At 45.1% G+C, this 16,261-nt stretch overlaps 1 protein-coding gene across 1 annotated transcript in view; it reads left to right on the plus strand.

Moving 5' to 3' along the window:
• LAMC2 (laminin subunit gamma 2) overlaps positions 1–16,261 on the plus strand; it is a 62,151-nt gene that overhangs the window by 19,820 nt on the left and 26,070 nt on the right. The window contains exons 4-8 of the mRNA XM_081226480.1: positions 7,490–7,625; positions 10,658–10,756; positions 13,589–13,725; positions 14,525–14,647; positions 15,940–16,129. Of these exons, the coding sequence (XP_081082606.1) occupies positions 7,490–7,625; positions 10,658–10,756; positions 13,589–13,725; positions 14,525–14,647; positions 15,940–16,129 (685 nt within the window). The remainder of the gene's footprint in view (positions 1–7,489; positions 7,626–10,657; positions 10,757–13,588; positions 13,726–14,524; positions 14,648–15,939; positions 16,130–16,261) is intronic.

The following is a 16,261-nucleotide window of genomic DNA, read 5'->3' on the forward strand; positions in this document are numbered from 1 at the left end:
GGAGGGAGGCAGGGAGAGAGACAGAGCAGGCCAGGAGGGAGATGTTCAATTTCTAGAACAATTGGGAAGATACTGTTCTTTTTAGCAATTTCAATCTTAAAGGAAATATGTTTTTCTTAAGTCTGGGTTATAGGAACAAGCTGTGGTCTTTAGGGTACATTAGTTTGAAGTCTAGTCCCAAGAGAGACACACGATTACTTTCCTGGCAGATAACAGTCTGTGACCTGGGAACAAAGAAGCTTGCCACTCTTCCAGTGATAGTTCTTCATATCCATAACTGTCCCTTTGGCTGACCTCTCAAAAAATAAGAGATTAGAAAGATCTGTTTCTGGTGGTGTCCTGGGCGCTAGCAATATGAAGTGATACTAATAGAAGAGACAGACAAATAAATAGGCAGATTAGAGTCATTCACAGGGTTGTGAACAAGAGAAAACAGAACAACAAATAGGAAGCACCTAACAAGGCAGCTGGTTCATAGGAGAGCCTGTTTTTGTTGTTGTTGTTTGTTTTTCTTAAATGTATCACCCACTGCTGTATTCTCAGAACTATAGGTAGTTTTTGTGTATGCAGACACACACATCCTGCTATATTCATCGTGGGCGGACAGTAAAGACAAGTTAGTAAATGTAAAGAGGGAAAGAGAGGTAAATAAGTTGGGACTTTTTAAGGCTACCTTGTTTGTCTTTTATCCTCCTTGGTAGTATCTGTTTCTCCTCTTTGCCAGAAAGTGTTTAATAGCATAATATGATCCATATTAGTCTACCAAAAAGGTGTAGCCTTAGTGCATGGCTATGACTTAGTGTAGTTCCGTGGAGCCATTTCTTAGCAGCAGCTGAAAGAGTCTAAAAGTGGGCAGATTTTGGCCTAGCCGTGACTTGCTGGTAGAGTGTGTCAGGGAGCTTTATAGAAAACTGGGGTGGCCCTGTGTTGGTATAGACCCATATACCAGCAATCATTCCCAGATTCTTCAGACTTGCTGCTATTATGTGGTTTGAATCAGATTTGCTCAGCTTTGTGGCTTTGACTCAGCATCCAGAATCCTTTGGGTTTAGCAATTCTCCCTCTGAATCAAAGAATGTCATAAAGAAAAACTAAAAGAAAAATGATTCTACTTTAATGGGCATTTAACCTCTCTGAAGACCCTGTATCCCCTTAGGTTATGCAGCTTTGTTGTGAGTCACTGGAGTTGGGTCATCCCAGCAAAATAATCAGCGAGAATGTGATGAGAAATATAATTGGCTCTGCTGGAAAGCCTGGCCTGAAGACAAGGTTATTAGTCTCAGAATAGACAAGGAGCCTGCAGCCTAGCAAAAAGAGATGGTAATGAAGCTTTACCACGCCATCATTTCTTTTACACTGTGTAGTCCATTGCCCACCCAGCAACAGTGAGCCTGGCTCTTTCTTTTCTTTGGGGGAATAGATATCTCAGACTCAGGGTGAACAGCCTAGTAGGAAGCAGTGGAGCCCAGCGATGATTTATATCTTGTATGATAGCTACCATGCATTACACACTTACTCTATGCCAGGCACTTTTCTAAATGCTTTCATCCAGTAATTAATTTAATCTTCACAAATAACCCTATGAAGGGGGTGCTATTATGATGTTCATTTTACAAATGAGGTATCAGAGGCTTAGAGAGGGAATTTATGAAACGAGGGCTGAGTGGCATGTTGGTGGCAGGGACTGTACCCACCATGCACCATCTCTGGCTACATGTTGGCTGCACAGGTCACTAAATCGGTGGCACAAATTTAATTCCCTATGTGATTTCTCAGTTGCCCAACCAGCCAGGAGGTATTTTTCACTTTCAAATAGTAACTTCCCAAGGGAATTTGTTGTATATTCAATTTCAAACGCAGAATTCATCTTACCAAAAGCTACCATTCCCTGCATGGCAAATGAAGCCAACAGCATTCATAATCCCCAAAGTGGTCACAGATTTTGGATGTCATATCAATTTCTCCTAAACATAGCAACTAGGCTTATTTTTAAGTGATGATTTTGTGGGCTCAGCAACAGGGCTGAATTATCCTCAATTCTTATAACCCTGATAACGTTTTGTGGATACTTTGAAATTCACCGTGTGTGTGTGTGTGTGTGTGTGTGTGTGTGTGTGTGTGTTTTCCTCCCCAATACCTAAATTCTTGAGATTTATGTAGACATCAATGATATTGGGCTTGTTCTCTCTTTTTTTTTTTTTGCGGTATGTGGGCCTCTCACTGTTGTGGCCTCTCCCATTGTGGAGCACAGGCTCCGGATGCGCAGGCTCAGCGGCCATGGCTCACAGGCCTAGCCGCTCCGCGGCATGTGGGATTTTCCCGGACCGGGGCACAAACCCGTGTCCCCTGCATCCACAGGCGGACTCTCAACCACTGCGCCACCAGGGAAGCCCCTGGGCTTGTTCTCTTAATTTTATTTTTTTTTTACATATATATGACCCAGGCAGTGGATTACTCAAGACTAAAACATTTGAGTTATTATTTAAGACATGTCTTAGATAATAATTTAATTATTATTAAATATAATGATTAAATAATCATAATAATAGTGCTATTTAAAAATGCAAGCGTGTATATTTTTAAAGGGTTCTCAAAAGGAAGCAAGCTCTCTTGGTTTAAATTTTAAATATTAGTCATTTTAGAATACCTTTGTGAGTCCTCAGATGCATGTAGACTGTATTACATAAGTCCTGAAAGTGCTTATTGAAACAGTAAGCTGTTCTTCATCTGTCCTTTAACCCCAATTGTTCATAGTCCCTAAGAATAGCTCATGATGTAGGAATTGGGACAGGTATTTTTATTGTAATGAGATACTCTGAAAACCCAGTGCTATTATTTTGGAAGTTTGGGAACATGAAATAAATCAGTCCTATTCACAGTAAGGGCCTGTGTACGTTTCCATGTCAACTTTGCAAGGCTTGAAGGAGGCCTAGAAGATACGAGTATAAACTACTTTTTTGAGCACCTACTATGTGTGAGATGTGGAATTAGGCCCTTCATATATTTTATTTATTTATTTTAACATCTTTATTAGAGTATAATTGCTTTACAATCTTGTGTCAGTTTCTGCTTTATAACAAAGTGAATCAGTTATACATATACATATGTCCCCATATCTCTTCCCTCTTGCGTCTCCCTCCCTCCCACCCTCCCTATCCCACCCCTCTAGGTGGTCACAAAGCACCGAGCTGATCTCCCTGTGCTATGCGGCTGCTTCCCACTAGCTATCTATTTTACGTTTGGTAGTGTATATATGTCCATGCCACTCTCTCACTTTGTCACAGCTTACCCTTCCCCCTCCCCGTATCCTCAAGTCCATTCTCTAGTGTGTCTGTGTCTTTATTCCCGTCTTGCTCCTAGGTTCTTCTGACTGTTTTCTTTTCTTTTTTTTAGATTCCATATATATGTGTTAGCATACGGTATTTGTTTTTCTCTTTCTGACTTACTTCATTCTGTATGACAGTCTCTAGGTCCAAGGCCCTTCATATATTTTAGTTCAAAGTTTTACAACAGCTCTACAAGGTATGGTTGTCCCCACTTAAAGAAGGGATGAGGAGCCCTTTGCCCAAGGACACACAGCTAATCAGTGACAGAGCTGGTATTTGAGGTGAGAATTGTTGGACCCCAAAGCCTGGGCTCTTTTCATGTCCCCCAGCTTCTAGAACAGTATTCTCTACATAATGTCCTATGGAATATTGTGTTTCCCAAGATAATAATAGGCGTTGCCTGTAAGAATGTCAAAGAATGTTTGGAAACACTGGCATTAGAAAGTTAAACAAGATTCATGCTTACTGAATGTGCTGTTATGTTGTAAATCTCTGAAAGATTTAGGACATACCATTTCCCAAACTCTTTTGAACACAGAATGCCTATTTCCATGACATGACTGTTAATACCCATCAGAAGACTGTTTTGTACAGTACTGTTTAGGGCTGTTTGGGAAAAACCCCTAAATAAAGTACAGTCTTCTCCACCTTATAAGAATAATTTGTTGGGACTTCCCTGGCGGCAGAGTGGTTAAGAATCCGCCTGCCAATGCAGGGTACACAGGTTCGATCCCTGGTCCAGGAAGATCCCACACGCCGTGGAACAACTAAGCCCGTGCGCCACAACTACTGAGCCTACGTGCTACGACTTCTGAAGCCCCCCGAACCTAGATCTAGCCTGTGCCCCGCAACAAGAGAAGCCACCGCAATGAGAAGCCCTCACGCTGCAACGAAGTGTAGCCCCTTCTCTCCACAACCAGAGAAAGCCTGAGCTCAGCAATGAAGACCCAACGCAGCCAAAAATAAATAAAATTAAAAAAAAAAGAATAATTTGTTTCTGAAAAACTACTGTAGGGAGAGTTTTCTTAAATTGAAAGCATAATTTCCATTAATTTGAATGGAGAAAAACAATGTGTTTCTGGGTCCCAGATTAACACCCCTTTATGTTAAAAATAATTAAATGGTATTAAAGAAGGAACATTTAATGTTACTCATCAGAGCATAAATTCAAACAGGAATTTACCTTCTTAGCCCTGTCTGCTGTTTGTCTCTAAGTGCCAACCCCAGTGGTCTTTCCTCACTCTCATCTTGTTAAATGCTCTCTTGCCTTAGATCCTGAAAACCATCCCCTCTTCCTTCTCCCTTAACTCTTCCCAGAATTCTCCTCCGTGAGACTTCTCCCTGCTCCCATCACCTTTTCCTTAATCAGTGAGGTTCCATTTCTGTCCAAGGCACCTTCCCCTCCTCTATCTGCTCCCAGAGTGACCTTACACTTGCTATAGCTTCCTGTTCTGCCTGTGGGCTGAAGGCTCCTAAGTCTTCATCTGCAGCCTCTTTCTTGAGCTCCAGATGAACGGTTTCACCTAAGTTCATTGTGTCCCAAACTAAACTGGTTATCTTCTCTTTTTTTTTTTTTTTTTTTTTTGAGCTACGCGGGCCTCTCACTATTGCGGCCTCTCCCGTTGTGGAGAACAGGCTCCGGACGCGCAGGCTCAGCGGCCATGGCTCACAGGCCCAGCCGCTCTGCGGCATGTGGGATCTTCCCGGACAGGGGTACGAACCCGTGTCCCCTGCATCGGCAGGCGGACTCTCAACCACTGCGCCACCAGGGAAGCCCTGGTTATCTTCTCTTGATGATTCACTGTGAGGCCCTGTTCCTCCTCTGGCCTTCTCTGGTTTGTCAGGAGCCTCATATCTAGCGGTGCCCTCTGGGGACCTGCTGTCGTCTATGTTGACCCCCCCCACCATCATCCATATCCCAGGTCTGTTCATTCTACATCTGCGGTGGCTCTCACAGCATGTGCCTCCTCCCCTTCTCATCCAGACTCCTCTAATCTGGGCCGTCGTGTCAGGGGAGGATTTTTGCCCTGAGAGCCTGCTGCTCTCCTGTCCCCAAGCCATCCTGCAGTTGCTCTAGAGTTGACCTTCTAAACTGCACATCTGATCTCGTCGCCACCTGCCTGATCCTCTGAGAACTCCCTATTATCCACAAATGGATTTGTTATCCTTCCATCAGTTCTTAATTCACCAGTAGATACGATGAGCTAATATAAAGCGCCCAATTCAGTGTCTCACACGTAGCAGGTGCTCAAAAAATGTAGTGTCTGTTATTATCACTGAGGGCCCTTTCAAGTGTTACAAAGTTGACATGGAGACTTTCACAGACTCTAACTGTGAATGTGACTAATGTATTTCATGTTTCACCTGCGGCTATAGATACAGAGCCAGTACTTTTATTGATTTGAATTGTATCCACAAGTGAATTAAAAGTTCACAGACTGGGGCTTCCCTGGTGGCGCAGTGGCTGAGCGTCCGCCTGCCGACGCAGGGGACGCGGGTTCGTGCCCCGGTCTGGGAGGATCCCACATGCCGTGGAGCGGCTGGGCCCGTGAGCCATGGCTGCTGAGCCTGCGCGTCCAGAGCCTGTGCTCCGCAGCGGGAGAGGCCACAACAGTGAGAGGCCCACGTACCGCAAAAAAAAAAAAAAAAAAGTTCACAGACTGGTAAGAAATTAGAAAAAAAAAAAAAGGAGTTAATGGCTAGAGTTCTGTTGACTTTACAGATTATGAATAGCCTAATTATCACAGTTAGTTGGAATATAAGGATTACTTTATAATTTCGCCAACTGCTGGGAAGTTATCAAGTGGGTGAGCCACCTTCCACCTCATCTTTTGGCTTTTTCCTAACTCCTTTCACAATAGCCACATCCTCTTTCTTAAGGGTTAATGAATCCAACAGATTTCTGAGCCTCTTCTTTGTGTTGGGTGCTGGGGATACAGCAGGGAACATAAGCTGAGGTAGTCATTGGTAAGCAGGGCTAAGGACTGGGGGAGCAGTGGGGTGGATATTTTAGATATGAGAGTCAGTGAAGGTTTCTCTAGGGAAGTAATATTTAATCAAGATGTTAAGTGCTGAGAATGGGCCAAGGAGGGGAGGTTCTGGGGAAAGAGCATCCAGGCTGAGGGAGAAGCAGGTGCAAATGCCCAGAGGAGAGAAGCAGTTGGCACATTCCAGGAACAGGGAGGGGAGCTGGGGAGCTGGATCTCAGTGAAGGAGAGCGGGAGATGAAGCAAGAGAGGTCGAGTTTGTAGGCCGTGGTACAGAGTTTGCACTTTATTCCGCTCAGAGTGGGGACCCACTGGAAGACTTAAACAGACGAGTCATATGATCTGAATTCCGTTTGAAAAGGAGCACTCTGGCTTCTGTAGAGAGAATGGAGCATAGGGAGGCAAGGATGGAGGCGGGAGGAAGAGTGTGAGGCAGGGTCCGGGTGAGAGAAGATGGAGGCTGGAACTGGGGTGTGGAAGGGGGTGCGGTGAGGGGTGGCTGGATTCCAGAGTGGCACATTTTGTTATCCTGAGCACCTCTTGCCTTTCATCAATACTCAGTCTGCGAGGTCCCATTTTACAGAGCATGTCTATAAAAAATTAATCATAGGACAAGTACTCTAGTGCCCCAAACCAGGTAAAATGCACAGGGTCTTCACTCCTTACAAGGGGTGATGCTCCAAGGGTGAGAATTTCTGCCACTCCAGGTAGGTAGAGGTGCTTTTGGTTAAGAGGCTTTTTTGTACTCTTAAAATCATACCATACAAGCACTGCCCCTTAAAAGATGGCGTTTGCCTGCCAGAGATAAGGAAGAATGTGGCTCACTTTCTCATCCTGTCTTTGTGGAGGCCGAAGTGCTCATTCACCAATGTCCCTTCTTGAGATCTCAAGGATTTGACAAACTACTTAATGTTGAAACCAGAGTAGATATATAAATAATAATGCGTTCAGGAGTCATTTCTGTTCCTTTCCCTGAAGAAGCTATCCTTGGCTGTCAGGACTTTTCCCTAGTGGGTGGATGCATATCCGGATAATGTGAAAGAATTACTAGAAGCAGCAGGTGGTGGTTATTACTTAGTATTTATTGAGCTCCCACAGGGTGACATTTTCTTCCTGATGTTGCATAAATTAAATATGTCCTTTTCTTCTTTCCTTTTCCCTACCTTGTGGTCACAGGTTCTCTTAGCGCTCGATGTGACAATGCTGGACGATGCAGCTGTAAGCCAGGTGTGACAGGAGACAGGTGTGACCGCTGCCTGCCAGGCTTCCACACCCTCACTGAGGCTGGGTGCACCCAAGACCAGAGGCTCCTGTAAGTGCCTGCCCCGTCACTGTGGCTTCCGCTGTGAATAATGGCAATTGTATCAACATTAGGGACCACTTAACATTTACTGATTAACTGAGTTACTGAAACACGGTTTCGAGGACCTCACGTGGGTCATCTCACTGACTCCTCACAATAATCCTAAAAAATTGGGATTAGCCTTATGCTTGTGTTAAAGATAAGAAACTGAAATCGTGAGAGGATAAATAAGATGCCCAGTGTTGCTGGTGAGGGTGGACTGAAAATTCAGGCTCAGAGTTTTGTCTCTGGAGCCTGTGGTCTTCACCCTGACAACTGCCCCTCCTTTAGATGAACTAGGATGGAAGTAAAGAGTCCTTCAAATTTTAACCTGGAACTCGTTTCAAATAAACAGACTCAGAGTAGAAGAACTTTCTGCATAATTTTAATCCCCTTTAGCTTGAAGCATTCTCTATCCCTCCTCAACTTCCTTTTTGGAAGAAGGTGGAGCATACATTAGAAATCACATGACCAACCCACAGAGATGCAGAGCTGGCAGGGTGTTGGGCTGGCTTAGAGGAGGGGGAGCTTGACAGGGAAGCCATTGGCTAGAAGGCCACCCACAGAGGAATCGCCTCCCCATTGCCCATGTTTCCAGCCCCTTGCACCTATGAGACCCACCCAGCAGCCATGCCTGCACCATCCCCATTACCACTGGCCCAAGTTCTCTTACCATCCGGGCCTTTATGTGGCTTGTTCTCTCCCAGACCTCCCTGACCCCTCCCTGGGCCCTGTCTCTCTTTTGTAAACCCTTGTAAACTATGACGTGAGTTGTATCCCAACTCTGCTTCAAATTTCCATTAGCTCCTTGCCCACCTAGAATGAGATCCAAACTTCTTATCTAGGCAGGTAGGGCCCTGCAAGACCCTCCTGCCCCCTCCAGCCTTGGCCTTAGGCTACTGCTCCATTTCTCACCCCCTCCCAGCCTTCCTTTTCTTCTTCAAAGGAGCCAAGCCTATGTGACTTCGGCCTTGGTCTAGAACACTCTTCCCTCCTTCAGAGCCATGCAGAGCTTCACTGGCTCCATCCCCACCTCGTCCATCTCTTCACAGAGGCCTTCCAGACCAGTCCCCACCCCTCCGTGTTCTGACTCTGTTGTTTTACAGTCTCTTATTTTCTACATGCATCTGTTTATCTGTCTCTCCCACTAGAATGTAAGCCCCACTTGGGCTTTGTCTTGCTCACCACTGCAGGAAGAGGCACACAGAGGGTGCTCCAGCTCAGTTACACTGGCGTTATGCTTTATTGCCATTGCTGTTCATGTATCTGCCCTGCCTTGAGACTCCTAGAGAACATGGCTATTTCCTATTTCTTACTATCCCTGGTGCTTAGCCACCAGCAGATGCTGAACACATGTTTCTCAGAGGACCCTGATAATGGTATAGAGGGACCAAGATGGGGAGGATACTGTGGGAAGATGAAGACTGGGAAAGAAATCTTCAGGAAGCTGGTTGGGACTTGACATCTGACTGGATGAGGAATGTGAGGGATGAGGAGTCAGATGCAGGCTTGGCAGGATTTGCTGGGGTCACGGGGCAGTCAGAGGGGGAGCAGGTCAGTAGGGAAAAGACAACAGACTTGGTTTTAGATGCATGAGATAAACACATGTGCTTATGTGCCAAACGCAGTGACAGATACCGGTGCTTTGATGAGTCAGTCATTAGTCAAAGCTCTAGTCTGCACAAGTCAAGGAGATTGTGCTAAAATTAAATGAGGAAAATACTGATTATTTTTCATCGAGAAAGTCTTGCGACCAAAAAAAAAAAAATCAGCGAAACTAGTAGCAATTTAACTCCTAGGTATACGTTCAAGAGATATGAAAACATACGTATCTGCACAGAAACTTGTCCACAGATGTTCACATTAGCATTATTCATAATAGCTAAAAAGTGGAAACAACCCAAATGTCCATTCCAATGAATGGATGAACAAACTAGTATATTCACGTTACAGGATTTTATTCAGCCATAAAAAGAAGGAACTACTGATACATGGTTGAATCAACATGGATGAATCTTGAAAACATATTAAGTGAAAGAAGCCAAACACAAAAGGCCACATGTTGTTCCATTCCATTTATAGGAAATGTTCAGAATAGGCAAATCTACAGAGACAAAAGTTGGTCAGTGGTTGTCTAGGGCTGGAGGGAGGGAATGAGGGTGATTCCTAAAGGACACGGGGTATCTTTCTGGAGTAATAAAAGTGTTCTAAACTTGGTTGTGGTGCTGGTTGCACAACTCTGAGGGTCAACTAAAACCCATTGAATTGTATACTTTAAATGGGTGAATTACATGGTATGAATTATATGTCAATAGAAGTGTCACCAGAAGAAAGAACTAAATGAACCAAAAGCAAGTAGATGGAATCAATCACGATAAAAGCAGACACCACTGAATTAAACAATAGGGAAACAAATGACAACTTTTTTTTTTTTTTTAATGTCAACTGACCCAAACAGTCAACCAAACTAAACTAAACAGTTTTGTGATGAATGTGGTTTACATTCTGGGGCAAACCCCTCCTCTTTTTTTTTTTTTTTTTTTGCAGTACGTGGGCCTCTCACTGTTGTGGCCTCCCCCGTTGCGGAGCACAGGCTCCGGACACGCAGGCTTAGCGGCCATGGCTCACAAGCCCAGCCGCTCCGTGGCATGTGGGATCCTCCCGGACCAAGGCACGAACCCACGTCCCCTGCCTCGGCAGGCGGACTCTCAACCACTGCGCCACCAGGGAAGCCCCCCTCCTCTTTATAGGATTGGGTAGCAAACAGTTCCTGGACTGGCTGCTGGCCACAGACCACACTTTGAGTAGCTCTAGCATGGACAAACGAATTCTTAAAGGTTCTGAGAGAGATTAGCATGGACAAGAATAGCTAAGAGAGGCCTCACTGAAGATGAAAGATTGACTCAAGTTGGTGACATTTGCTTATGAGTGCTTGATCTTCAGGTGTATAATTGCAAAGTATTTGGAAACACATCCCTAATTTTCTTTTTCTTCTTTCTCAGAGACTCCAAGTGTGACTGTGATCCAGCTGGCATCTCGGGGCCCTGTGACACAGGCCGCTGTGTCTGTAAGCCAGCTGTCACCGGAGGGCGCTGTGATAGGTCTGTGTGAACTGTGACCCTACGGGCACAGCAGGGTGTCCCTTGGCAACTAGCGTGAGAATTCATCCTCTGAGTGCAATTACGGAAAAGGGACACTTAACAAATGTTGATGACCTTCTTCCTGCCCCCGTCCTCAAAAACTAGGCTTTATTTATTTATGTTTAATTTTACTTTTTGGCGGTGCTGCATGGCGTGGAGGATCTTAGTTCCCCGACCAGGGATCAAACCCGTGCCCCCTGCATTGGAAGCACAGAGCCTTAACCACTGGGACTTCCCTCAAAAGCTAAACCTTAAAAAAGGTGCAACCAAGACCCCAAATCTCACTGGACTCCAAGCTTTTGCTCTGGGTCCCTTCTCTGTTTATGCTGTGACAGAGGCACAGGACCCCAGTGAGTCCCTGGCCAGCTGGCTCTGAATCCCAGGTGCTCTATGCAAGGTGGTATGCTGCGATGAGGTCACATGACTCCACCTGGTCCCAGGAAAGGCCTGGTCTAATTAAACATGTTGGGGAAATCTTAGTAAGTGGGAATATCGCAGTGTATGGCCACAGATAACCATCTCATGCTGAGAAGGACCGGGGCTGGGATGGTGGTTATATGCACACACGTGAACTAGTGGGGGAGACGTAAGAGCCCTTTGGGTCCCAAACCACGTTGGGACAAGTGGTGCAGCCAGGTCGATCCACCTTCAGTTGCTGCTACAGGAAATTCCTTAAGTACAAACTGTACCCAGACTTAAAACTCTTCCCTCTCCTGAGATTGTTGTGAGCAGAGGGCTGCGAGGTAGGCCCCAGAGGTAAAGGCTTCCCCCTTATTTCCTTAAAAGAAAGAAAGCAGTTCTTTGGCATCCTGCCAGTCTCATATCCCTGGGCAGAGGAAATGCCAGGTACATTCCTGGCTTTTGTTTTCAGGGGGTTCTTTGCTGCTGAGGTGGGGGGGTGAGGAAACATAGCTTTAAGTGTTAAAAAAGGAGTCACTTTTTGAAAGCATTTTAAATTTCAAAATAGAACACAGAAATAGAAAGTCACATAAAATGTTGTCAGCAGCACCAATTATATGAAATAGACCTTTGCTAAAAATATGCCAGCCTCATAACACCCTCCCTCCTTCCTAGAAGTCACCACTATTCTGACTTACTTACTTTTCTTCATAATTAATTACCCAAGTACATCCTTAAACACTGTGGTTTCGTTTTGCCTGATTCCCTTCACTTCCCTCCCCCCACCTCCCTTCCTTTATCTTTCCCTCTCCACGCTTTCTGTGCCCCCCCACTTCTTTCCTCCCCTCCTCCCTCCCTCCTTCCTTCCTTCTTTCCTTCCTTCCTTGGTTTTTAATCTGAAGGTTTCCTCCACAGAAACTATAATGATTTTTTAAACCCCTTCTCTATAGGAAAAAAAAAACCCAACTTATTTATTTACAGCTGGTTTCTGAAGCATCTGTTGTTCACGGCTAAACTGCTTTTCCGTGATTTTGCACAATGAACATGTTCTTGACATATAGTCCAGTGGATTAGACCACGTAATTTATCAACAGACATACCTGAGTTAGAATTTTGTCTCAGCCACTTACCAGCTGTATGACCTTGAACACGTTTCTTAACCTCTCTGGCCTTATCATCTAAGAAAATTGGAAATAACAATTCCTATCTCATAAGGTTGTAGTGAGGATTAAATGAGGGAGCATAAGTAAGGTGCCTGGCATATCACAAGTGCTAAATAAATGATAAATGAAACTACCATTATTTCATGTAGAAGGATGTCGTTAACTTGAACAGAGAAGAAAACAAATCCTTCCCGGCTTCCCCTGCCCTCTCCTCTATGACCCCAGCCTCCGGGACTTGTCTGCCAGCTGCGGTCCTCAGAGAAGTCACCGGAGGGCTTGAGCTAGGAGCAGAGGGGAGGCCAGCCTACATTCTGCTTTTGTAGGAGCCTCTAGCCATCCTTTTTTGGCATAACCTCACCTGCCCCCTCCGCTGGGGATCAGAGCCTAGGTACAGGGGGCAGGGATGGTGGGCAATGCCAGGGAGGGTGGTCTGGGAGGGGTCAGTACAGCTGAGTGGGTGCTGGGGCGGGAGCATTTGCCTTTCTTTTGCTGGCCCCCACTTCCCACCCTTTTGCCCCCGTTAAATACTTACTCCAGGACAGGGCCAGCTCTGCATATCCCTACCTGACCCCTCCCTGTCTTGCCCACTCAATTTCTCACCAAGGATGGGAAAAATCACTGTTTCCAGACCGTCACGTCAAACGTGGTACTGCTTTACCAGAGCAAGAGAAAGTGAATATTGTTCATGCTTTTTTTTAAAATTAATCAATCAATTAATTAATTAATTAATTGACTGTGTTGGGTCTTCGTTGCTGTGCCCAGGCTTTCTCTAGTGGCGGCGAGCGGGGCTACTCTTTGTTGCGGTGCACGGGCTTCTCATTGTGGTGGCTTCTCTTGTTGTGGAGCACAGGCTCTAGGCGTGCAGGCTCAGTAGTTGTGGCTCGTGGGCCCTAGAGCACAGGCTCAGTAGCTATGGCGCATGGGCTTAGTTGCTCCGTGGCATGTGGGATCTTCCTGGACCAGGGATCGAACCCATATCCCCTGCATTGGCAGGTGGATTCTTAAGCACTGCACCACCAGGGAAGCCCTTTTGTGCTTTCTTAATGGGGAGCTGTGACTTGTCCATCAGGGGGTCTGGGAGTGGGGGGTGGTATGTGCAACTTAGTATTTCTCACCTCTGGGAATTAATGGGCCGGGTGGAAGAGAAAGTAGAAATGATCAGTCATCATATTCTCTATAGGGACAAGAAATAACCTATAATATTGTCCTGATTTCTAAAACATCACTGCAGGTGCCGACCAGGTTACTACCACCTGGATGGGGGAAACCCTGAGGGCTGTACCCAGTGTTTTTGCTACGGGCATTCAGCCAGCTGCCAAAGCTCTGGAGACTACAGTGTCCATAAAATCACCTCTACCTTCCATCAAGGTAAAGCGATCTGTTTTCTAGGTTTTTTTTGCTTCTAATGTTGTATAGGGTTTTGTGCTTATAGACTTCTGTCCGCAGGATGGGGTCCTTGAGTCATCTTTAGCAACTCTCTTCTCACTTTAAATGTATATTATTTTGTGAGGCAATAAGGAAGAGCCTAGTGTCTTGTAAAAGTTATAGCTGAATAGTTTACTCAGACCAGCTTATGAATAACTTAAAAAAATAACTAAAAAGAGACCAGATTTTCATCTCCCTGCATTTCCCATCCCATCTATTTTAAAACTACAAAAGAATCATTCTTTTGGATTGAAGGGCTTAACATGAGTCTTCCTGGAATTCACATTCACTAATAATACCGCTTTCACATACGCCAAACGAGTTAATTTATGTGAAATTAGTTACCAAGCTACAAACACTCTAAAAATACAGGAGATTAATATGATTTCAACTCTGAGTTTCTCTTTGAACATACTGGACCCTCTTACCTCACTAAGGCCAGACCCTGTTTATGTAAATAAAATAAAAATACAAATTATAGGCAGATGAAAACATGCTCTCTTATTCCAAGAGTCAGACTCAGAGACAAGAAGTCACAGCAGCTGTAGGGCAGGAGTGGGTGAAGGTGAATACAAAGTAGAGAGGTGCATAGGGGGTTTTGAGGATGGTTCACGAATGTGGAAACATTAAGAAATCCCCACTTGTTACTCACTGCTAGTGAGTAGCAATCAAGTCTTGCCTTGTTTAACTCAGTAGATATTGGGGTTTGTCCAAATGCGGAGTGGTTGTATTTGTGTTTCAGATGTTGATGGCTGGAAGGCTGTCCAAAGAAATGGGTCTCCTGCAAAACTCCAATGGTCACAACGCCATCGAGATGTGTTTAGCTCAGCACGACAGTCAGACCCTCTCTATTTTATAGCTCCTGGTATGTATGGTATTTTTCCTGTAGAAGCCAACTTAGAAGACTAAGAAGTCAGGATAGAAAAATGGGGTTAGAAAATGTGGACATCTTATCACTTAGTGTTCTGGGCAGCAGTATCTCCAGAAGACAATTGGGGCTTCAGCCCTTTTTGACAAAATCATGGCACAGTACAGCAGAACTGGGTGTCCAGGTGGTCAGACCCTGGTTCAGATCCCTACTTCAGTCAAATGGGAAGTTTCTAGGTTTCCCATCAAGACAAGAAATAAGGACAGTGGTCAAATCTGTGGGTCTACTGAGAAACAGATGGAAAAGTGAAAAGAAAGCATTTCTCAGAGCTTTAAACTGCTTGTAAATGTTAAAAATATACATTAGTCAGAGAAGCTGGATGGAAAAGCTCTGGCTAGAATTTTTTAATTAATTAATTAATTGATTGATTAATTAATTAATTTATTTTTGGCTGCGTTGGGTCTTCGTTGCTGCATGCAGGCTTTCTCTAGTTGCGGCGAGTGGGGCCTACTCTTCATTGCGGTGCACGGGCTTCTCATTGCGGTGGCTTATCTTGTTGCGGGGCATGGGCTCTAGGCGTGCGGGCTTCAGTAGTTGTGGCTCACAGGCTTCAGTAGTTGTGGCTCATGGGATCTAGAGCGCAGGCTCAGTAGTTGTGGCACACAGGCTTAGTTTCTCCGCGGCATGTGGGATCTTCCCGGACCAGGGCTCAAACCCGTGACCCTACATTGGCAGGCGGATTCTCAACCACTGAGCCACCAGGGAAGCCCCTCTGGCTAGAATTTTAATCCTAGTTCATATCCTTAGCTAATATGTGATTCCTGGGCAAGGTGGCCTCTTAACCTTTCCAAACTTCAGTTCCCTCAGCTGTTGAATGGGAAGAATAATGACAACCTCCACGAATTACTGCCATCAAATGTGATGATGTCAGTGAAAGTATTCTGTAAACTAGAAAGCATTATGTAACAAATGGTATTATTGCTGATAGACCTGGGATCTTTACATACTGGTCTGTCATAGGGGAAAGGGTATGAATCATGTAATGGATGTAATTGTCTTATAATGAGGCCCTTTTAGCGTTTCAGTAACTAACCCTTCTTTGTGGCCAAGAGCTGCACGGCCATGTCCACTGCCATGAACTGGCTCTTCTGGCAGAGTGGCTGGGGAAGGGTGATGGGTGGGTAACGTAGGACCCCAAGAGAAATTGCCAACATCGATGGAAACTTACTCACTCCTTTGCTTCTCCAGTCTCAGAACTGACCTCAATCTTTTCAAATTCTATTTCACAGCCAAATTTCTTGGGAATCAACAGGTGAGCTATGGGCAAAGCCTGTCTTTTGACTACCGTGTGGACAGGGGAGGCAGACACCCATCCGCCCATGACGTGATCCTGGAAGGTGCTGGTCTATGGATCACAGCTCCCTTGATTCCACCTGGCAAGACACTGCCTTGCGGGATCACCAAGACTTACACTTTCAGGTAAAGAGAGAGACTACAAGTGGGTCAAAGAGAGCAAACTGTGACTGAAGTCTGATTCCTTTGTTCATCCAGTCATCATTCATTGGTTCAACAAGCTTTTCTGAGCACCTTTTATGTACCAAACATGGTGTT

The sequence above is a fragment of the Mesoplodon bidens genome, assembly GCF_964165515.1.
Source record: "Mesoplodon bidens genome assembly, chromosome: 2".
Classification (NCBI taxonomy): domain Eukaryota; kingdom Metazoa; phylum Chordata; class Mammalia; order Artiodactyla; family Ziphiidae; genus Mesoplodon; species Mesoplodon bidens.